The sequence below is a fragment of the Doryrhamphus excisus genome, linkage group LG4 (assembly GCF_037039965.1).
Source record: "Doryrhamphus excisus strain RoL-2023G ecotype Guam linkage group LG4, RoL_Dexc_Guam_v1.1, whole genome shotgun sequence".
Lineage (NCBI taxonomy): Eukaryota > Metazoa > Chordata > Actinopteri > Syngnathiformes > Syngnathidae > Doryrhamphus > Doryrhamphus excisus.
This window is the reverse complement of record NC_136360.1, coordinates 6,809,594-6,833,351: the sequence shown is the minus strand read 5'-3', so window position 1 is coordinate 6,833,351 and position 23,758 is coordinate 6,809,594. Positions and strand designations below refer to the sequence as shown.

The window sequence follows — 23,758 nt, the reverse complement described above, 5'->3', positions numbered from 1 at the left end:
GTAATTATGTTATTACAATTATATTATTAAAACTCATTATTTGACAAAATGTTCAATGTCCACTGTCTATGAATGATTTTTTTTAAATGGGTTCAAGTTCCTTCAGCCTTTGTCCCCCTCATTGTCATGTCAAGTCTTATGTGGACTGTAAACAACCCCTGTGGTGTAATAGTCCACATTAGCTTGACACGGACAGAGTCATTATTATTCATAGAAGCAGACCTCAGGAGCAAAAGGAGGAGGGGGCGGTGGCCGTACACAAGCGACGAGCACAGTGTTAATTTGCAATAATAATTAGTGGAGGTGAAAAGAGGCACACTTGAATGACAGTTAAATAGCGTAATTACATTGTACGTCACCACTCATCATATAATAATGACATAAAATTGGAGACAATATGATATAAGGTCATTAAAATAGAAGCACAGGCTAGTATTAAATCCCTTGAAGTATGTTTTATATGTTGTACGGTGCTGTTACTTTGGCGTTCTGTGTTAAAAATAAAAAATCTAATCTCATAGTCCTTTACGTCAAGAGGCATGTGGCATGCATGAAAACCGAGAGGTAGGACAACAATACTGTCACCTTTATTTAATTAAAATTAAAATTAAGTGGCAAAGCTCTGTGATTTCTGCATTAATGGAATCACAGAATTGGCCAATAAAAACAGAATCTACTGTTCAACGTGGAATCTCTTGGAAAATGACATATTTGTGAAACTTTGGGCGAGGAAGTATTTCTCTATTGGAGCACTTGATCACGGCGGAATCGTATCACAAATACGAGATGGAGTGGGGTCTCGTAGTTTAGCACACCAGTCTAGCGCGGCTGTGCGTGTGCTACTCAGGCTGTATGAGTATGTTTACATTTTACCGCTTGTTAATGCAAACTAATTAGGACAAGATGCATGTTATTCTTACTCCAAGCTTGTCTTAACTATCATCAGATACTCAACACACACAACACACTTGCGTTGTTTACCACATACTATCCAATTGTGTAAACAAAATAAGGGTATCCTGAAAAATATCTTACATGAATAATTCAATTGGTGTTGAATTAGTGACTATGTCTTCCATGACCGCAAGCATGGGCATTACAGTTTGTATGAGGATTTGCACACATGGCATCCCATTAGAAAAGTTAGCCAGGCTACATCCATTTCTAAAATACTTGTCAAAATTGGCCAATGATTATTGCTTCAATAAAATGGACTTTCACATTTAATTAACTGACATTTTATTTACTGTCACAAAAGTACGCACTCTCTGCTGGTAAAATAGGTGTAAAAAATGTAATGGTCATGGTTTCATTTGTTTCGGACATGCGCAATAAGTTATATTAAGGAACATCACTTTTCCTGGGTGCCCCTGAACCTCCCTCCTGGAAGTTCTCGATGATCTGATAAATGGTTGATTTAGCTGCTATCTTATCAGCAGCAGTATCCTTGCCTATGAAGCCCTTTTTGTGCCACCGGTTTCCTTGCAGGTAACCACGGTTAACAGAGGAAAAACAACAATTATAAGCACAACACCCCTCATTTCAAATATTCCAGTCTGCTATTCTCACTCAATCAGCAGGACCGTGTAATCTTCCGTTTTTGTCCTTGTCAACACTCTCATGTTACCAGGGATTCACTAACATGATTTCATCAGCTGATTTCATTATAAAAACTGAGGCAGCAGACTATGTGAAAATTAATATTCATGGCATTATGAAAAACCTTTGGCCATAAATATGGTGTGGCTAGTAACAAGACACAGTGGTAGTGCTGTTTGGCAAAAGGGTCAATACATGCACATGCACATTTTGGCTTTAGCCTCTGTGCTCAGGACGCCAAGACCAATGAGTCTCATTAGTAGTGGTGGTTGGTTATCAGTTTCAGTGTGGAGAGACTGCGTTCACAAGAGGCTGAGCTTACAGGAAAGGTTACAGCAACATTACACAGTCTAACGAGCTCTAAATAAAAACTTCCCTTTCAGGCTCAATTTAACAAATGACTCAACTGTACTGCATGGCTTTTTAACTTCACCACTCTGTAGGTTTCCGTCCAAAACTGCACTTACAACCTAGATGTTTACTGACACGGGGCACAACTACAACATACATTAAATGTGATATACATTCATTCATTTTCTACCGCTTTTTCCTCATGAGGGTCGCGGTGGTGCTGTCCCAGCTGTCTTCGGGCAAGAGGCGGGGTACACCCTGGACTGGTCGCCAGCCAATCACAGGGCACATATAGACAAACAACCATTCACACTCACATTCATACCTATGGACAATTCGGAGTCGCCAATTAACCTAGCATGTTTTTGGAATGTGGGAGGAAATCGGAGTACCCGGAGAAAACCCACGCATGCGCGGGGAGAACATGCAAACTCCACACAGAGATGGCCGAGGGTGGAATCAAACCCTGGGGTGAGGTCTGTGCGCTAACCACTCGACCGCCGTGCCGCCATGTAGATATACATGAATCAGTAAATAAATGTTGTAGTGATATTGATGGTTTTATACACTCGTGAACCGTCACCATCGGTACCGGCCATTTTTGATGATTTGACTGATTTTTCAAGGCACACATAATATTGTATGCTAGGGCTATATAGACATGGTATATACCAAAAGAAAGATGAGACTCTCATCTTTCATCAGAACTTTCTACCCTTTTCTGTTCTTTAGTAATCTGTGGTAGAATTTGGTAAGGCTTTTTGTGAAAGATACATTTCAAGCATAACTTTCACTTTGACTGTACTTCAGCTACATGGATCGACGAGCTGTCCTTTTCAGTCCCTGTATGTTTTCTTCCTCCTGACCCTCTTTTTAATGCTCCTCATCTTATAGAATTTCACACTCTTTCATCCCATACCCTCTCTCTAACCTCCAATGACACCTCAGTAGCACTTCCTGCTACTCAGCTCTGTCTTCTTTATTTGTTTCCCTCACTTTTCCCCTGTACCTTCCATTCTTAGACTTGTTGAGCTGTCATTCACTAAGCAGCACCACGATTGTGTCCTGCTCTAATTTACCCGTGTAGAATGTTGTGTCAAAAAAAAATGAAATAATTAAAAATAAAAACAATTAAAAAATTGTTAACTATAATGATGAAAATGGTAATATTAATGATGATTATAATGATGGTAATAATGATAAAGATAACAATAATGATAAGGATAATAATAATAATAATAATGATAAGGATAATAATAATAATAATAATAATAATAATAATAATAATAATAATAATAATAATAATAATAATAATAATAATAATAGAGGAAAACAAGACAGTGGCATGAACATGATTATATCTTGCAAAAAGGGGTAGGCATTTATAAGCTTTTGCTTCAGCCTACTCCTTTTGGGCTTGTTATCAGATAGTTGAATAAAAATGTAAATAATGGAAAGTTATATTTTGATTGATGTAAGAAATGCACTGTAATGTTTCATATATTTGCCCAAATAAAGGAAAAAAATATATAAAAAATTAGTCCCGCTTTTGGTGTGCATGTGTTAAATCATAAAAAATTCTAAATTGTCCTTGCTCATCAACGGGGGAGTGCAAACACTATAAATACCACATCTTCTTCTGTGGTTATCATCAAAAAAGGACAAAGAAAAAGCAAAACACAGCTGTGGAGTGGACCTTAAATGTCTCAGTGCTAACAAAACATGTGAAAAGTAATTAAGACTGACCTTTGACCTGCAATGGGACCATGTCTTGCTCATCAGCGATGCCAACCACAACCTCACAGCGATAAAGACCAGAGTCGCTGGATCGTAACCCCATCAGAGCCAGACTGGCGTTGTATCGGTTCCCGCTGTAACCAGGCAGAGATACACGGCCCTGGAAGGCCTTCTTCACCTGGGTGAGGGGGGGTTGAATATGGATTAACATTTCGGAAGTGGAGTGGTTCTTTATTGTTATCCATACCTTGACCACATTGTCTTTAGCCACCAGGACGGACTGCTCCTTCTGCGAGCCGTCTGAGCCTCGTTGGCCCCACACCTTTGACCATTTGATCCGGGGCGGCTCGTGGGATGAACCAGGCCCGGGGTGTAGGGTGAAGAGGCAGGGGAGCAAAACCGTTTTCGACAGCTCCTCGCTGATGGGCTGGTGGGTAACTTTCCTCATGTTCACCACAGTGTCAGCATCGGTTAGGCCTGAGGAGCAGAGGCGGGGAGAGGTGATGATGAAATCACATGTTACTGCTTTGACTTTGACTGCTGTGTCTGTACTACATGATTCCGCTGTTGTTTGGAGGAAAGATTTTAAAATGTGGCTCGTTTTAGACAAAGCATAAAAGGTGACATGACAACTTTATTGCCGTATTGACTCGAATGTTTTTTTTGCTTTTCTGCATCGTGCATTTCAATATGGATCTCTTTCTCATGCAAGGGTCCGCAAGCTTTCATCACTATTTCAACTAGGTGAGCAATTTGTCTTTTATTTACACGACTGGCAACATTTAAATCATACCTTATTTTAGGGCTGTCAAAAATAATGCATTACCGGTGATAGCTAATTTATTTAAATAATTACAATTTTCTTAGCGCGATCAACACATGCTTATCATGATCAGCCACACCTCTCTGTTATGACGGTAGACGAAGGCTCAGTGTAGCATCCAGTCATTCACACTTTAATGCTCTTTCATAACGTTTATGAACAGCAGTGCAACCTGATTAAAGTGTTAATCATTAAAGTTTATTTATGAAGCAGATCTCCATTGAAACAGTGTGGTCATTGTCTTAATGCCATTTAATGGTCATTTGTCATTACATTAAGGCATAACGTCTGAATTAAAGAGAATCTAACAAATATTCTTTAGCCCTTTCAGCTTACCCCTGTCATTTTACATACGTCAAAGTTCGTCATAATTTTCAAATTTATGCATGTAAACCAGTCGGTGGTGCCAAAATGACTTCTAAAAGCTTTTCTTCCTGTCACCTGAGACCCATTCATCCATTTTCTATACCGCTTATCCTCACGAGAGTTACTGGCATTATGGAGTCTATCCCAGCTGTCTTTGCGTAAGAGGCGGGGTACACCCTGGACTGGTCGCCAGCCAATCACAGGACACATATAGACAAACAACCATTCACACTCACATTCATACCTATGGACAATTTAGAGTCGCCAATTAACCTAGCATGTTTTTGGAATGTGGGAGGAAACCGGAGTACCCAGAAAAAACGCATAGGGAGAACATGCAAACTCCACACAGAGACCCGAGCGGGCCGGGAATCAAACCTGTGTGGCCTCCGTGCTAACCACTCGGCAGCTGTTTTGCTTTAAATACAGTCATATCTTTATATTTATTTTACAAATTGTTTTTTATATTTTGTATAGTTCATTCAAATTACATTAATTATGTGCATTTATGTCTAAAAAGATGACATACGTGTGTTTTCAAAGGTTGTGTTTTTAAGCTAAGTTTGCTTGGTTTGGCTTGTACAGAAGCCTTGCAGTGTGAATGTGTAAAGTACAGCAATGTCACAACACTATTATTTGAGTTGTGGTCGGGGGACTTGATCTCAAGGTGCGTAAAAAGTCATTAGAGACAACACAATTACGTTATACATTATCGTACTTTAATCTCCAGTCACCTTGTCTGGAAAGACAGAGGTGGCCCATTAACTTTGCAGGGATAAATGTGACTTTCAGTCCATACATGGTTATCACTTCTGTGCTCTGTTTATTCAATGTCTTCCCCCTTATCGTCTCTCTTCATAACACTGGCAAAGGTACCAGAACTATCCAGCGTCACTGTGTCAGTTGAACAAACAAAGGCAGAATACAAAGTACAGGGCGAGAGCAATGTTATATTATATATTATATTGGAAGAGAGCAGTCAGAAGGATGCAATCCAGTTCGACACTACTTCAAAAAACTATTTCTGAATGTCTGTATGTGTGTTTCTGAATGGTTACTGTATGTAACCACAATCATCACTCCAGTTTGGAATTACATTACATTGAAAGAGGTTGGTTTTAAAGGCAGAACACAGCCACAGTCACTTAGCTATTTATACTTCTCTTCCACACCCAACGACCTAACTACAAGGCCGCTTCCTCATCAGCTCTCAATGTGATAATGTGTATTCCTTCACCACCATGTCGTCCTTTACTACATCCATGAACCTCCTCTTTGGTCTTCCTCTACGCCTCCTACCTGGCAGCTCTAAACGCAGCATCCTTCTACCAATATATTCACTATCTCTCCTCTGGACATGTCCCAACCATCTCAGTCTGGCCTCTCTGACTTTATCTCTAATAGGCCTCTAACATGTAATGTCCCTCTGATGTGCTTGTTCCTGATCCTATCCATCATGGTCACTCCCAATGAGAACCTCAGCATCCTCATCTCTGCTACCTCCAGTTCTGCTTCCTGTCTTTTCCTCAGTGCCACTGTCTCTAGACCAAACAACATGGCTGGTCTCACCACAGTTTTGTATACCTTTCCTTTCATTTTAGCTGAAACTCTTCTATCACGGACACTTTTCGCCACCCGTTCCGTCCTGCCTGCACACGGTTCTTCAACTCCTTCTCACATCTGATTCAATCCCGGTCAATTTTTTCAAAAGCCGATACCAGCCAATTTTTATGATTTTGATAGATTTTTCAAGGCGCACACGTTTGTATTTACCGTTAAGGAGAATACCTATACTTACTACGCATTAATCACCCACTGCAGTTGTACAATTCAAAGAAGATGAGGTGAGCGCGTGGATGACCATCGACATCAACAGATTTATTAGCTCATAATGGCTACTAAAAGAAAATCATCAAGTGTGGAAGTATTTTGTTCAGGTCTAGAGGAAACATACTTGGCCAATCCATCATCACTCTCCTTGAACCACAACTTCCCAGTTGCCGGCAGTACTTGGCTCCAGATCTTGATTCTACCGCCTCCATGCTTGATTGCAGGCAAGATCCAATTATCTTGCTACTTACTTGTGTTGCCAGCTATTTATACGATGATGGCCATATGCGTTGAGTTCTTTTCAGTGGACAATAAATCTATACTGCAATACAAACTGTACACTGACTAAAGTATATCTATGTGTGTTTCATTTCTATAGAATTTTCCTTTGAGAAGGTATACTTAACATGAAACGTGGGCAGTGTACTCACTTTTGTGAGATGATGTAGCTTCCATAAGGGTGAATGTGATGGGGAAAGAATTTTTAAAAAATACGATGTAATAAATTCCCGAGAGACTTTCCTGTGAAATGGCAGAAGGTGAGGAAAGAGTGACTTTGCCACAAACTGCTGCACGCACACACACAGTCACACACACACACATATACACACAAAACAGATCTTTATAAGTCTATAAGCTGCTGTCTCTCCATTTGCTTCCAGTCCCTTGAGGATGAGGCAGTGATCTTTGTTTACCACACGCAAACACAGTGCCCTATCCTCTTAAAGACAAGATTAAAAAAGCAGTTTTGGAAGACAGTCAAACTCCAGTATTGGAATCAGCTTTGCCATGAACTTACAATGAACACACTACAAGAATAGACATACTTGAAACAAGCCCAAATTATCTTAAAATGACACATCTTCTCTTATTTCAAGTAAACATTCTACCATTAGGGTAAGCAACATTTGCTTGGCTAGAATTCTTATACTAAGTTTAGACAAACAACCATTCACACTCACATTCATACCTATGGACAATTTGGAGTCACCAATTAACCTAGCATGTTTTTGGAATGTGGGAGGAAACCTGAGTACCCGGAGAACATGCAAACGCCACACAGAGATGGCCGAGGGTGGAATCAAACTCGAGTCTCTTAGCTGTGTGGCCTGCACGATAACCACTCGACCACTGTGCAGCCGGTCTTAGTTTAAGTTGTTCTTAATCACATAGTTCCATTTAAGTGAAAAGTAAGAATTTAGCCAAATTTAGCCACTTATGAGATTCATAAATTGAGATACAACTTTCATTCATGATGCGAGAGTTAAGCTAAATATTTGTTAGATATTACATATAAGACTATTATTCTTTGAAAGAGGTTTCCTCATTAACAAACAACCCATCCATTTTTTTCTATAATGCCTATCGTCACTAGGGTCGCAGGTATGCTGGAGTCTATACCAGCTGTCTTTGGGGGAGAGGCGGGATACACCCTGGACTAGCAGGACACATATACAGATATAGATAAACAACCATTTTAAGGGAAAAAAATAGAAACGTTGCTTAAAATGGGACATATTTACTTTCTTGAAATGTAATTTCTGCTGTGTAAGGACAGGTGCATCACTTGTTTATATCCAGCTAAAGACTACCAGTAACACTTAATCTGTCTGCCAGATGATGCTCACTTCACATCAACCTCTTTGGGCATGCTACAAAGCCGAGTAAACTTTGCAATATCACTCACTCTCCACTTCTGTACCCGAAAGTATGTTTATCTCCTGTGTGGCGCTGCAATCTGCACAGCCAAATCCAAATGACATTAATTCGCAAAACTCCCTCCAGAAATCAGTAAATGACGCCGCACAGGAGTGAAAAGACAAACAAAAAGACAGTGCTCTTGCTCTGTGTTAATTAACAAACTTGCGAGGCGTTCTTGTTGCTAGTGTTTAAAAAAAAAAAAAAATCTGCATTTAGATTGGAAAGTTAAGCATAATCCCAATGGCTGCTTCTTCTTTTGTGTCACCTAGCTGAGAACAAAAGGCAGAAAATCTTCTTGAAGGGAGCCAAGTGCTGATATGGCCCTCAAAGTACATAGCCGAACGTCTGGGTGAGTGCTGAGAAGGACAAAGTGTGAGAGGAAGCTCAGGTGGTCTTATTTTGGTGGCATCAACGTGATCGGTGGCCCATCTGTCTCAGCTTTAGAGGTCTCCAGACGTAAAGGGTGAGTGGGAGCCCTTTTGTGTCCAGCACCAGACGCAAGGTGAGTGCAAATGGCATTTTGGAGTATTTTCTTCCCTCGCCCAGTGTTTCTGTTGGAAGTGGTGCTCTACTCCAGCTCACTGATTGAGGGATAATTATGTTTAGGTGTGCCATTAATTGAGCTACATTAGCAGCCTGGCAGATGCGTGTTGCTTTTGGCGGATAACTGCGTCAGGAAATGACAGTCAGTAAAATATAAACATATATAAAGTCATATAAACATATATCTCAAAGCAGTTTTGTAAGTGACACGTGATTCGACACTCCAACACTATAATACAGAGAGCTGCTTGTAAAGTCTGATTTGCAGAAGCATGTCACTGAAAGAATTTAGTACCGTTCTGTATACACATACAGTACATCTCGTTGTGAATACAAACGCATGGGGTATTTTCACTGAATATTGTAAAACACATATTTTGGAGGGGGATAAATACTCAATGACCTAAGTGACCAATTTGTGTTTCACAGAGTAACAGTTTTAACTTGTACTTATATTAAAAATGATGATCAAAAATAGAAATATGTACACTTTTTTTTAAATTAATTAATAAACATCCTAAACGCTCTAAACGCAGCATCCTTCTACCAATATATTCACTCTCTCTCCTCTGGACATGTCCCAACCATCTTAGTCTGGCCTCTCTGACTTTATCTCCAAGGCCTCTAACTAATGTCCCTTTGATGTAGTCGTTCCTGATCCTATCCATCCTGGTCACTCCCAATGAGAACCTCAGCATCCTCATATCTGCTACTTCCAATTCTGCTTCCTGTCTTTTCCTCAGTGGTACTGTCTTTAGACCAAACAACATGGCTGGTCTCACCACAGTTTTGTATACCTTTCCTTTCATCCTCACTAGGGATCAAGGGGTATGCTAGAGCCTATCCCAGCTGTCTTTGGGCGAGAGGCGGGGTACACTCTGGACTGGTCGCCAGCCAATCACAGGGCACATATAGACAAACAACCATTCACACTCACATTCATACCTATGGACAATTTGGAGTCACCAGTTAACCTAGCATGTTTTTGGAATGTGGGAGGAAACCGGAGTACCTGGAGAAAATCCACACATGCACGAGGAGAACATGCAAACTCCACACAGAGATGCCCAAGCAGAGATTCGAAACCAAGTCTTCCCTCCTGACTCTTGACTGTGTGGCCAACATGGTAACATGGCAACAATGGAAGTCGTCTATGTTAATAGAAAGCTGTGTGGCAGGACTAGTCTTTTTTATTTACATGTTTGCATAGATGATATATGGAGTGTCCTCTTCAAAAGACAGATCTGAGGCTGTTCCCTGCATAATGTAGTTTGAATGAGACGAGACGTTTGATCGGTGTCTCGCTGTGCAGCTGCATGCTTTCACTGCATGGACACATCGGAAATGTAGACAGAAGTCACGCCAACATAAAGTCCTTTGGTGTCGCGTGTTTGTGCATTCACATTGCCCGTCTGGTTGCTCTGCTGGGTGGAAATCATGCAGAGTTCAGAGAGAAAGGAGCCGTGCTGACATTGTCTGGTTAAAAAAAACAAAAGAAAAAAAAGTGATGTTACCTCCATTTTTCAGTTCACCTCGCTCAACCTAGCTTTTAAACCTTTTAAGCCTGAGATGGAGCCTTGGCTCTCTTGGTGATTAAATAGAATCACTGAATTGTTCTGCCTGTACTAGTACATTGTTTTATTTTTTAAAACAAAATTTATGACAAGTTGTCCCTCGATTCCAGACCACACCACGATTTTCCACTATATAGGGTTCAATTTCAAGTTCATTCAATGGAATATTTTCATAGGTAGAGTGTATAAAACCAATTTAGGACTTAGTAAATACTATTTTTAACATTATTAGTGCCCTGAAGACATAAAATAAGATACCTATAGTGACCTTTATATTCTTATTGTTCAATGCTTACATCAGATTGCACAACTCTCGTGCTCCAGGGACTCAGGGTGGCAGGTATCTGGCAAGCTAGCTATCCATCCATCCATCCATTTTCTATGCTCATTAGGGTCACAGGGGTTTTGCTGGAGCCTATCCCAGCTCACTTTGGCCAATCACAGGGCACATTCAGTCACCAATTAACGTAACATGCATGTTTTTGGAATGTGGGAGGAAACCGTAGTACCTGGAGAAAACCCACGCAAGCATGGGGATGCCACATAGAGATGCCCAAGTGAATAATCAAACCCAGGTCTCCCCAATCTCCTGAGTGTGTGGCAAACATGCTAACCATAGCGACAAACTATCCAGTTAGCCTCAAACTCTTACCACTTCCACACAGAACGAGACCTTTTTTCACTTTATAATGTCGGACATGCTATGACTGACTTCATGACATCATGCAGTTTTAAGGTAATGCAATTCAAACAAAATCACACAAAAATTATCAATGGAATTCAAATGCAATAGATTTATTAGACTAACACTTGAAATGAAAGTGGAAAAAGACGGGCTGATCCAACGTTGATGTAATGTCTTTAAAACAAGGAAAAATAAGGCTCAGTAGTGTGTGTTGCCTCCACGTTTGATTGACTTGGAATTTAAGTGTTCCCTTTATTTTTTTGAGAAGTGTACTTATTGGGAATTACGAAAAAACAAAAAATATGAGGATTTACAAAATATGTATTTTAATATATAGTAATAATTTAAAAATACTTCTTGAGAAGGTAAAATATTGTTATCACAGGGATTTTGTAGGAATTGAATGTAATTTGGTGGATATGCATCTCCTCAAAATATAAATGTTATAAATATTATAGAAATATAATGTTATTTATGTTATAAATGTTTAAAAAAAATCAATAAATGTTTGACATTTGACAAATGGTATTTTAGAAATCTGTTCTGCAACACTGTATTTGGATGTCTGTGTCGGGGCTGCATCTCTCCAGGTCACAGTATAACAGTATAACATGGCCGGGGGGGATACCATCTCCTATTCACGTCAATATGGTTAGTCCATGTCAAAACATATCAGGGTATGGTAGTACAAGGACTGTATAAGGACTACAGTCACCCCATTGCTTCCAGACCCAACTGCAATAAGTGAATTTCCGCAAAGATCCTCCACCTTGCATCACCAGTTCTGAAGTTACTTAGATGAAAACAGAAACCAGACAGAGACATCCATGCCTTTCAAAAACCAAACTCCACCAAAGCTATGTGCTCCGTTTGGCATATCTCCTCTTTTTGTGGGCTCCTGTGTGTGTGCTGGGATAAACCACCTGGCGCATGTAACCGCAGGCTTTCTGAGGCATCCAGAAAACAAAGAGGAGTTGGTTGTGCTCTCCTCACCGCCTCTGCTTGGGGGGCTTGACACACAATGCCAAGTCTGCTGTGTTTCTTCTCTACCCCCACCAAAGGCAGAAACAATACGAGCAGAGGAAACTGTGCACAGTTTGTTGGACTGGCATCCAAAGGAGCAAGTGAAAGAAGACTTGAGAGAGAAACACATGCATTTCATAGCATGGCTCTAAGGAATGGATAAAACTTGCAAATAGATAAACCGCTCACCAGTTCACAAGCTGACAGGCGGCGAAAAACATCCGACAACCAATAGAAGCAATGGCAACTCCCTGTCCTAACTTATACAGTGTAAAACAGTATGCATTAAAATGCAAAAAAAAAAAAAACTCTCCCTTGAGTTTGGATAAGTTGCTGACACATAATAAGGAGATTAAGATTAGAACTTCAACAAATCAAAGATTAAATATGAAGCTTTGGCGGACTCAAACGTGTTGTTGGCAGCGCTTGATGGGAAGCGTTAAGCTGTCCAAATGTGTGGAATAACCGGCTCAGCGGTTGAACAGCAAGACGTCAGTGAGAGAAACGGACACAAAAAAAAATAAAAAGACAGAAATGTCAGATTAACTCAAGTTGTTTCTGTGACGCTAATTGCAAACCGCTGCTGTGAGCCAACGATTGGGAACCACTCGTTTGACGACTGATGGCTCTGTCGATGATTTTACTGATGTTGATTGCTCATTCATGGGGGTTGATTTCTTTTCCCGCATGCCGGTTGACAAGATGACAGCTAAACAAGGCAGACTGGGAGACACTAAGCAGGAGTTTGTTGTTATATTAGGAGTTATTAGAGGTTAAACCAATTTGCCCAACGTTTGAGACGAGTCCTTTCTGTTGTGTGTGAGTGACTGGAAGAAGAGCTCTGACTGGCTTGGGGAGAAATCGTTTGGCTCAACCTCTTGATTAGCATGTATACATCTCAAGACTTCAGCGCTAACAGAAAACAACCGATCTTGTTGGTGTTGCTGTGGTTTGATTTTGGGGGTTCGGCCTTAATTCTTCTTTATTGGATAATCTTTTCCAAATTTTCTATTTTTTAGCACTTATAAAATCGGATTTTGACCAAAATTCATTAAAGTCAGGTGGGTGAACAAGTCTGGGGTTCGATTCCCCTTCTGGCATCTCTGTGTGGAGTTTGCATGTTCTCCCCCTGCTTGGGTTTTCTCCGGGTACTCCGGTTTCCTCCCACATTCCAAAAACATGCTAGGTTAATTGCCGACTCCAAAGTATGAATGTGAGTGTGAATGGTTGTTTGTCTATATGTGCCCTGTGATTGGCTGTTGACCAGTCCACAGTGTACCCTGCCTCTCACCCAAAGACAGCTGGGATAGGCTCCAGCATGCTGCGAACTTCGTGAGGATAAGCGGTATAGAAAATGGATGGATGGATGAATAAAGTCAGGTGATGTCATGAGGAAGAATGAGAAGAAAAAACCCCCAAAATGGAACGTATTGAGAGACTGGAAATGCATGAGCAATATTCTCCCTCTGCAATATGTCACCATTGAGTGATTTATTATGTGCATATTGCATTTTAATAGCACATATCTTCATTTTAAGCTTACATGAGGGTTAAGAATGTTCAAAAGTGTAATGCAAACAGTAACCCTCCCTCTGCCATATCAGTATATTAACAGGGACAGTCGCCCCTCGCAACTTTGCAGTTTGAATTCCGCTGCTTCATTCAAAATAAATAAATTCAACAATTATCACTGCTTTGTGGTTGAATACAGCCGAATTTTCGTCAAAAATCTGCATACGTATATAAGCAAATTTGTAGGTATTATTGCTCTAAGGCATTATTGCTATAAGGTATTCATAAGACGCATTCAAAGATGTATTATGTAGTATTCTACACTCAGCAATGTTACTTTAGCAACGGGTGTACTGTGTAGTTTTGATATGCTGTTTCGATTAAGGGCTATAGGGAGCAGTGCTCCAGCTGCGGGAACCCACAACTTGACCAAAGAGTGCTCCGGCGTCTGAAAAAAAAAAGTTAGACCCCGGCCGTATGTGTGCCGGAGCCAGGAGCTGCACCGCATGGACCTAGTGTGAGCCCACGTCAGGGATTTCAATCTTACGGAATGCTTCCGTCGGCCACAATGGAGCCACGAAGGATTCAGTGTGAGCCCGGGTTTAGATCTAGCTTTTAGGAAAGAAGTCCATAAAGAGTAAAAAAAGGCAGGCTAATTTAAAGTCATTCTGTCGGGCTGTAATTCAGCTGTCATTACATATACATTACATTGATGAGACAATAACAACCGCAGGAAGTACTATGTCCAAAACAAAAATAAAAACAAACAAAAAACAACAAGGAACTCTCCCAGTGCTAATATGTGAGTCTATGTTATTTTTGTCTACTTACTATATTGTGTACTATGAATATAAAGGTTACTATAGGGGTGTTATTTAATGACTAGAGGGCTCATATAATGTTACAAACAGCCTTTAGAAGGTTTTCTATGCATTGCATCCATCCATTTTCTATACCGCATATCCTCACTAGGGTCGCCGGCATGCTGGAGCCTATCCCAGCTGTTTTGGTGTGAGAGGCGGGGTACACCCTGGACTGGTCGGTTTTCTATGCATTAACTACAAAAATATTACCTTTATGAATAAGAATAATATCACAGTTGGGTTGGAACCAACAAAATAAATGAAGGATTACTGTATTTACAGTTTTTTTAAAGGAGGCAAAAGTTGAGTTTGGTGAAAGCTGAATGATCTGGACTCACCATGGCTAACAGTGTGAAGCAGCAGGAGCGCCAGCAAGGTCTGTAGTCCACATGTAGGCATCACGTTGCACATCCTGCTGCACCTGCAGGCAGAAAAGAAAGGATGATAAGATAAACACATTTCATCTTTGGAGGCTCCTCTCATCCACACTTTATAGGTATTGAATGCTGTCACTTCATCCATCATCGTGATTTATGGGGTACTCTGAAGCCCCTTTTAAGCTTCTAAAACAGTCATTATAAGCCTTAAAAAAAGTGAATGGAGTCAACCCGCTGTTGCCTTCATGTTTCATCTCTCTCAAGTGTAATTTGAACTATAGGCCATTATCTTTACACTTCAGAGACGAGAAGCTCCCATTTGGACAGTGAACACTTATCCTTAATGACATTTAAAGCCTCATTCCGCTTTTGTCTTTTCCCATTTATTCCTAATCGGGACCACTGGGTGGATTTAAGCCTATCCCAGCATGCACTTGCTCTCTTTGTGCCAGCATTTGTTAAAAAATGACCCCCAAGTGGTTATCCTGCCTCTTTGGTTTCGTGATCTGCTGATAGAAATGGTACATTTGTCAAAACACTCTTTACACAGCAGAACGATACACCGTACATTTATTTAGTGATGCATACCAACAAGAGTAACAAGCAGATAAGGTTCAAGGAGCCAAATATAACATGATGCGTGTGAACTCTTCAGTGCAGAGCAGAATGTCGAGGCAGCGAGGATACTGTCACATTATACAGCAAGTACGCACACTACACTCCATGTCCATACTAGCTCTTTGGCTGGCAGGCTGACAGGAACACTTCCCTGTAACTAAGCAACTGTCACATTCAAGTTGAGGTTTAATACACACATTGGCTTAGGTTTTCTCTGAATACTTTGAGGACCTGATGGAGTTTTGCAACCCTTATAATAATAACAAAAAAAGTTAATAACAATTCCATCCGTATCATGATTTGTGTTTTCCACTTTAAATCAATTCAACTTTTTAGCCAAAAATCCAACCTTTCTGACGGTGAAATAAATATCTGGATACTGGACAGTACAGGTGAAGTTTCCTTGATTCCTGATGTGTTTGTAAGGGAACCAGGTATTGATTAATTATGGATAGAAACAAACAAGTAAACAACAATTAATGGCAATTTCATTCATAAAGTGCAACCAACACGTCAGGTTTAATTACCAATGAATGAATGAACAGTTTAATAATTCAATCAAGACTGTGATTAATTCTATTTGATAAAACGTGACTTGACATTCACTTCTCTTCCCTTCCCCATGTACTCAGTAAATCCAGGGCAAAATTAACTTTGCACCATAAGATTTGAATTAACTTTCATCTGCAGATAGATATGACTTTCAAAGAAGTCGAATGACTGTGGACTGTGGTCCAACACTCCTATACAAAATTGTAAAAGAAGAAGTAATCAATCTACGAAATCATTTTACAGGTGCTTACTTCCGTGGTAACATTCCTACACCCACACTGTAACCACAGTAGTCGCCTTAACATGACGTCACAAGTATTGTATTATGCATGTCAAATCTCCACTACAAGCAGCCAATTCGAGACTCTATTCCAGCAAGTCTATCCGACAGTGGACAGATAGTGCCGATATGATCACAACAACAGTACCAACCAAGTTAGCAAGGAGAAGAAGCAACGTCAAAGTCATGAAAAGATGTTGCAGTCGATGGCAAAATCCACCATTCAGAAAAGAGTTTTCACACAACCAACCCCATCACACATTGGAAGCAGCACCACAAAAAAACCTTCTTTTTACCCTTATTAACACTCCTATAGTTACAATCATATTACCCAATATAGTCGATATAATCTGATAAAATAAGTAATTGAAGACATAAACAAGACTTAAATAAATAAAATAGAAAGTCACGTTAAGGATTCCCTTGAGTTTTAGCTGGACTATGGTTACAACAGTAGGCTGTGTTATGATGATAATGATGAGTATTAGTGTTATTGTTATCATTATTATTATGTTAGAATTGTTCCACCCTCTGGAATCTCTGTGTGGAGTTTGCATGTGTGGGTTTTCTCCGGGTATTCCGGTTTCCTCCCACATTCCAAAAACACACATGTTAGGTTAATTCGCGAATGTGAGTGTGAATGGTTGTTTGTGCCCAGTGATTGGCTGGTGACCAGTCCAGGGTATACCCCGCCTCTTGTCCGAAGACAGCTGGGATAGGCTCCAGCATGCCCACAAACCTCGGTAGGATAAGCGGTCCAGAAAATTGATGGAAAAGCCTGTTGTTGGCAATCAAGTCTGGTGAGTATTACTAGTGACACAAAGTGGCCAGTGGAGACTACATAACAAACATACATTTGCTTAAATATATATATATATTTTAACTAATAATAGGGTATCTTCAACCATTAAACAGCGATAATTTATTAATTAATCAATTATTGAACAACTGCAATGTGAGGGAGTGATGTTCCAACACACAATATAGCAAAGGATGGATGTATATATGTTTCACTTTTGCGTTTCAGCAAGGTGAACAAAGTGATGCCTCAACGCTTGATTAAAAAAAAGCATCAGTGAAGCATAAATACGTACATACAAATATATACATATATACAAAACAAAATGTTTTCCCACAGCCAAAGAAGAGCATCCAAATGAGGTGAAATAAAGTCAGCCCCATGCAGCTGATAGGGGGGGACCAGAGAGTAAATAATGAATGTCGGCTCTTGTGGGAGACGTGCTGGGCCTGAGGGCTAGAGGGAAGATTGGGTGTCTGCTACAGTGGAGATGATGGACGCAGATAGCCAGTGTTAGTTTACAGTAGTGGAGGTAATGCCAAGGATGCAAACACTGAGCTCTTCGCTGTACCCTGCAATGGAAGCAGATACAGTGCAATGTGTGTCTGGAGGAGAGTTACAGTATATGAAAGTAAAGAAAAAGATTAAGGAAATAATGGTTTAAACAAAATGTGATTTTTCTCAATGTAACTTGTTGAGAGTGTCTGAAACAAATAAAACCATTACCATTACAGTACCAGTGAACAACCCAAATTATTCCAGTTGTAAGGTTAAAATACGACTAAATGTTGCATTAAGTCTTGAAAAGCAAATTATGCCGCAGTAATAGAACAATCTACAGCCAGGGTAAATGCTTAACTAATTTGGTTGGTAGTTAAAAACCTAATTATATAATTATTCCGCACTAAAAGAAAGTTTTCTTTGTAATGAAGTAACTAGAGTCATTTTACCACTTTGATTGTTTTTGCCATCTTTTTCTTTTTTTCCCACTTTGCACAGTGATATGTTTTGCTGTCTGCCCACAAGCTCTCAAATCCCTCACAAATAAATGAGCTGCAACAAATGAACCCGCACTTGACTGCCACTTAATGATTACTTAAACCTCCTGAGGATAATCAAACCTATTGTTCCTCTCAGATAGGACTCCTGCACTTAAAAACGATTTCTGTGTGGAGTGTGTTTGTGTGGGGTGATACTTATTCTCTTTTGCTATATGACTTTCTTTGGGAAATTGGCAAAACAACTGTCCCACACAAAGTATTATTATAGCTCTCAAGGGTTGCACGGTGTAAAGTGGTTAGCACGCAGGTCACACAGCTAGGAGACCCGGGTTTGAGTCCACACTTGGGCACACTCTGTGTGGAGTTTGCATGTTCTCCTCGCACGTCTACGGGCTTTCTCCGGGTACTAATATTCCAAAAACATGCTCCAAATTGTCCATAGGTATGAATGCGAGTGTGAATGGTTGTTTGTCTATATGTGCCCTGTGATTGGCTGGCAACCAGTCCAGGGTGTACCCCGCCTCTCGTCTGAAGACAGCTGGGATAGGCTCCAGCATGGTCGCGACCCTCGTGAGGATAAGCCGTACAGAAAATGAATGGATGGATATTGCTCTCAAGCTATTCTACCTCCATTTTGGAGTCCATGAGGTGTTGCCTAGACACTCACATACAAAATGATGTATAGTGTGTAATCACCTTATGGTAGTGAGGCTTTAGGTCTATACCAACTAATAGTTGCCACTAACACTCCTACTGTGAGCGTGATTCACGGCGGGAAAAGTCAGACCTCGGTGTATCGGGCAGGGGAGCATGGCGCCCTGGCCTGGCGTGTCACAGATGCTGACAGTAGGAGAGACAAGGCAGAGAGACAGGAAGAAAAATGTCACCTCATCCCTGTCTCACATGCCCTGCCTTATTCCTTTTTTGATATAAATACAGCAGACGGTCTGAGCCAGGATCTCTTTTTTTTTTTTTTTTGAGCCAGGATCCTTTTACTTAGCTGCGTTAGTGTTTTAGGAGAAGAAAAAAAGTGTCATTTGCAATATGTTTGAATGGACAAAGATGATTTTTACAATATGGTCACACTTCCAAGCACATCAGAGGACTTCCAAACTACAGTTAAAGCCTAGGTCCTAATTTTGTTGGTATAGGAGGTGATAATAAATAAATAAACCTTTGGAGAGCTACTTGAAAAGTGGTTAGGGTCACGGGTGACTCTGGCAACACCAAGGTGGGTTGGTTGGACCGCGAGGTGTTTCCACTCGATGTGTGGTTTCAATCCTGCCTGCACTCCCATATTACATGTATTACTGTTAGCCCTCCCATATTACATGTATTACTGTTAGCCCTCCCATATTACATGTATTACTGTTAGCCCTCCCATATTACATGTATTACTATTAGCCCTCCCATATTACATGTATTACTATTAGCCCTCCCATATTACATGTATTACTATTAGCCCTCCCATATTACATGTATTACTATTAGCCCTCCCATATTACATGTATTACTATTAGCCCTCCCATATTACATGTATTACTATTAGCCCTCCCATATTACATGTATTACTATTAGCCCTCCCATATTACATGTATTACTATTAGCCCTCCCATATTACATGTATTACTATTAGCCCTCCCATATTACATGTATTACTATTAGCCCTCCCATATTACATGTATTACTGTTAGCCCTCCCATATTACATGTATTACTATTAGCCCTCCCATATTACATGTATTACTATTAGCCCTCCCATATTACATGTATTACTATTAGCCCTCCCATATTACATGTATTACTATTAGCACTCCCATATTACATGTATTACTATTAGCACTCCCATATTACATGTATTATTATTAGCAGCAATGCCAAAGATCACCATCTATTTGGCTGCCATGTTCTTGACAGCTTTTCTCTCAATGAGAAATACCATCACGTTTTAATCTTGTAAGATTTGTGACACCCCCGTAAAGGCAGATTTCCAACATGAATATGTGTATTTGAATGGATACAAATAGAAAATACAGATTGTCATCATTAATATGTGTATATGAGGGGCAAACACAGCACGTTCACTTGATGTGTGTATGTGATTAGACACCTAGATGTGAGATGCACCAAAACAAACATGGCCGGAGCCGTCAACCGAATGTATAAATCATCGAGCTTTCCAACACTACGTTCCTTAGAAGTGTACAGCTTATCAGTAGCTCAGCCCGTCTGTCTGCTTCAACACCATCAATGTCTGCTTATAAAGTACCTTGAGGAGAAAAATATACTGAATAGCTGTGCTTCAAGTGTCAAAACATTGCTTTCTTTTGAGGAGAAAGCATCCTGTGACACTTTTTTTAATCAATCGGTCGTTTCCATACATTCTCAACATCAATTACCTCCAAACATAATTGCTAAAAGATGAATTTAAGGACTTGTTATGCACCAAAAAACACACAAAGGACAGGAGTCCAGCCTCTACTAGTCTCTAACAAGCCTATTGTGAACTTTGATAGATAAAGATTTAAGATCAATTTAAAACTACACTGCATGCTTCAGGTGACAAAAACCTGTGTTAGAATAGAAGAATGTCATATCTTTGGCAATCCATGCCATCTACAATGGTGTTAAATTATTATTACATGGCGTTAGAGCTCCTATGCAGCCCAAACAGCACCACCCACCCCCACTTCGACAATCAAGGTAGTTTTTTCTTATGTCTTACTGATGTCAAGGACATACTTTAATCACTTATTTTGGATTGGGGAATAGAAGCGTTAGAAGCGTCTTGATCACATGATATTACTCAAAGAGAAAACAATAGTCAGCAACAGTAGGCATGAGAAAAACTGACATTTACTTCTTTATGCATATCAGGAATAGTCCCGTGGGAGTTCCTCATGCTCCTCAAGCAAGAATCCTCATGTAGGGCCCTATAATTTCCACATTCATGGAATTGCAGAAGGAATTATGGAATTGGCCAATAAAAATAGAATTTACTGTTAAATGCATAATCTCACGGAAATTGCCATTATGTGATGTGATGTTGCTGTTGTGAGTAGAAGGACAGTTTGTGTGGGGGAGTATTTCACCAGCGGATGGCTCAATGGTGGCGGATACAAACTGGAAACAGCCCCCTCCCGACCTAAATAGGTTCAAATGGCGATAAACACCTGAGAAAGCTGGTTGAATCTTCTCTTTCAGAGCATGAATGGAAGCTTGTGAGGGTTAGCTTGGATGTTAGAATGGATGTTGCCATTGTGAGAGGAAGGAAAGCTTGTGTGGGGGAGTATTTCCTTGACGGATGGCTCATTCGTAGCGGATACAAACACCCGAACTAACCACAGATTGTGAATGGAAACTATGGGAGGTTAGCTTAGTTTAGCACGCTCGTGTGGTTTTGTGTACACAACTTTTTGTGCACTCGTTTTTGTCGATATTTTCATATATGCCATAAATTACTGACTATTAAATACACCTGAATATGAACCGCAACCACCAGATTTGCAAAGAAAAAACATTTGTACATATATAGGCCACACAGATATTTGCACAGTAAGACACATTATAAACCTTGCTATCCTTCCTCCATTCGATGTTTCCAGCATTATTAGCTTATTTGTTGCAGTGATGAGACATGAAACATTTTTTTTTCATCAGAGTTCAACAGTTGGCACGGTCCAAGCATAAGCTGTAGTAACTCACATTTGATCAAACTTACTTCAGATTTGTCACCTCAAAACACAATCACTGCATACGACTAAGACTACTTCCTGACTGTAAGCTGTTACTTATTAGCCGTTTGTTAATTAAAATTAGGCAGGAGAGGACTGACGGCCATGTCAAATAATGAAGCCATTTTACCAAAATTTAACATGCACGTCTTTTGTGAATGTTTTCTACGAGCACAACTACATTTGAATGAAGCATTTGTTAGTTACAGTGATCTGCTCTTCAGCAAAACGTGAGCGTCCACAAGAAAAAGGTTGTCATAAAAGCAGGAAGACATAGTACTGAGCAGGCTCATTCCCACAAAAGCGACTTTGCGAAGCATCTTCAGTCGAAGGGGATAGGCAGAACTATTGGGAAAGCTATTACTCACAGCTGAATGCCATACAAGTATCTTTTATTCATTCACACTCATAGCCAACCAGCGGCCAATGTCATTAAAAGAAGAAGCAGGGAGATGAGGACGACCCTCTGTGTAAAACATATGACCTTTGCTCTTGTGTCCAGAATAGGCAAGCTCATCCACCGCTGGATGGGGAATAAGAAGGTGGTGGAGGAGACATGAAATCATGTGAAGAAGGTGGTCTGGTGAAAAATGAGGTGTAGGGAAAGGGTGGCCAGGCAATTTTCAAAAAATGTGCCAAGATTTTTCATTTGTCCGACTTGCAAAAGCCACTTTACATGGAGGGCAAATGTTAAACTTGTTCAGGGCACATCAAGGTCCCCTTGGCCGCTCGCTTGCTCATCTCCTCGGGGGAATACTAATGTGGCTGCACATGCAGGGGTCACATGGAGGGAAAAAAAAACTTCAATCTAATAAAGCTTTATGTTTTGCAGGGACATTGTTTATGTGGGTGGATGAATGAGTGCTTGAAAACAATATTAAAACTAGAGCCTGACCAGTATGGGATTTTTGGGGCCGATACTGATATTGGGGACTGAAAAGGTATATACTGTACATGAACATAAATTATTTTACCGTATAGTACCCTAAATATGAGTCAACATGTAAGACTGCTAAATAAAATTGTACTTTGTTTCACTGTTCCTCTCCTGCGGGCGAGTGATTAAGGCATACGGAGCGGCACCTCACTGCTCTGTCTGTGCGTGTCTTTTTTGGGGGGGGGGGGTGCAGAAAGAAACAAAGGAACGGAGCAACAGAATCTCCGTGCAGCTAATAAAGTTAATATATCTGCTACGCATTCACCAATATTGATTAATCTGTGAAACCCCCCCTCCCAATAAACTGGTCACTTAATCATAGCAACAGCAAATCATGTAATATATTGGAAGAAAATCAGTGATGGTACATCACAGGAGGCGGGGCGTGGGAAACTGTCCGGGGGCATGAGAGGCATGGAGTACTTTTAATATTAGCGCAGACCTACATGTCCAAACTGATTGTACTTAACATGCAATTTGACTCTTGAATATACTTGTGTAGTTCATTCACAGTTCTCCATTTTGTTGCATTTTCCTAGTTTCAGTTTTGAGTTCAGTACCAATAAATAAAAAGATATTATTAAAACCTACGAGATCTCCAGTCCTTACTGTGCGGGATTTTTTTTTCTAGTGCCGATCTTGTTTAAATATCAAATAACAACAGTAAGAAACTCAGTAGATCGTGATATGCTGATACACATGTGGGTGGAATTCTCGCATCGGATTGATATTGCCCGTGCTGCAAGTGGTAGCCACATTGAACACTTGTAAGACAGGAAATAAAATTAGTTTCTGAGTACTGAGTTTTCCTTACTAAAACATTTGCATCATCAAATGTCTTAATTCTTTATAAC

General features: G+C 40.2%; 1 protein-coding gene across 2 annotated transcripts in view; it reads right to left on the bottom strand.

Annotated features, from left to right (window-relative positions):
- The window catches only part of ncanb (neurocan b), a 162,304-nt gene that overhangs the window by 88,015 nt on the left and 50,531 nt on the right, over window positions 1-23,758 (bottom strand). For both annotated transcript variants that reach the window (XM_078790054.1, XM_078790055.1), the window contains 3 exons: window positions 14,946-15,028; window positions 3,935-4,164; window positions 3,697-3,865 (listed from right to left, as the gene is read on the bottom strand). In XM_078790054.1, the coding sequence (XP_078646180.1) occupies window positions 3,697-3,865; window positions 3,935-4,164; window positions 14,946-15,018 (472 nt within the window). In that variant the 5' untranslated portion in view covers window positions 15,019-15,028. The remainder of the gene's footprint in view (window positions 1-3,696; window positions 3,866-3,934; window positions 4,165-14,945; window positions 15,029-23,758) is intronic.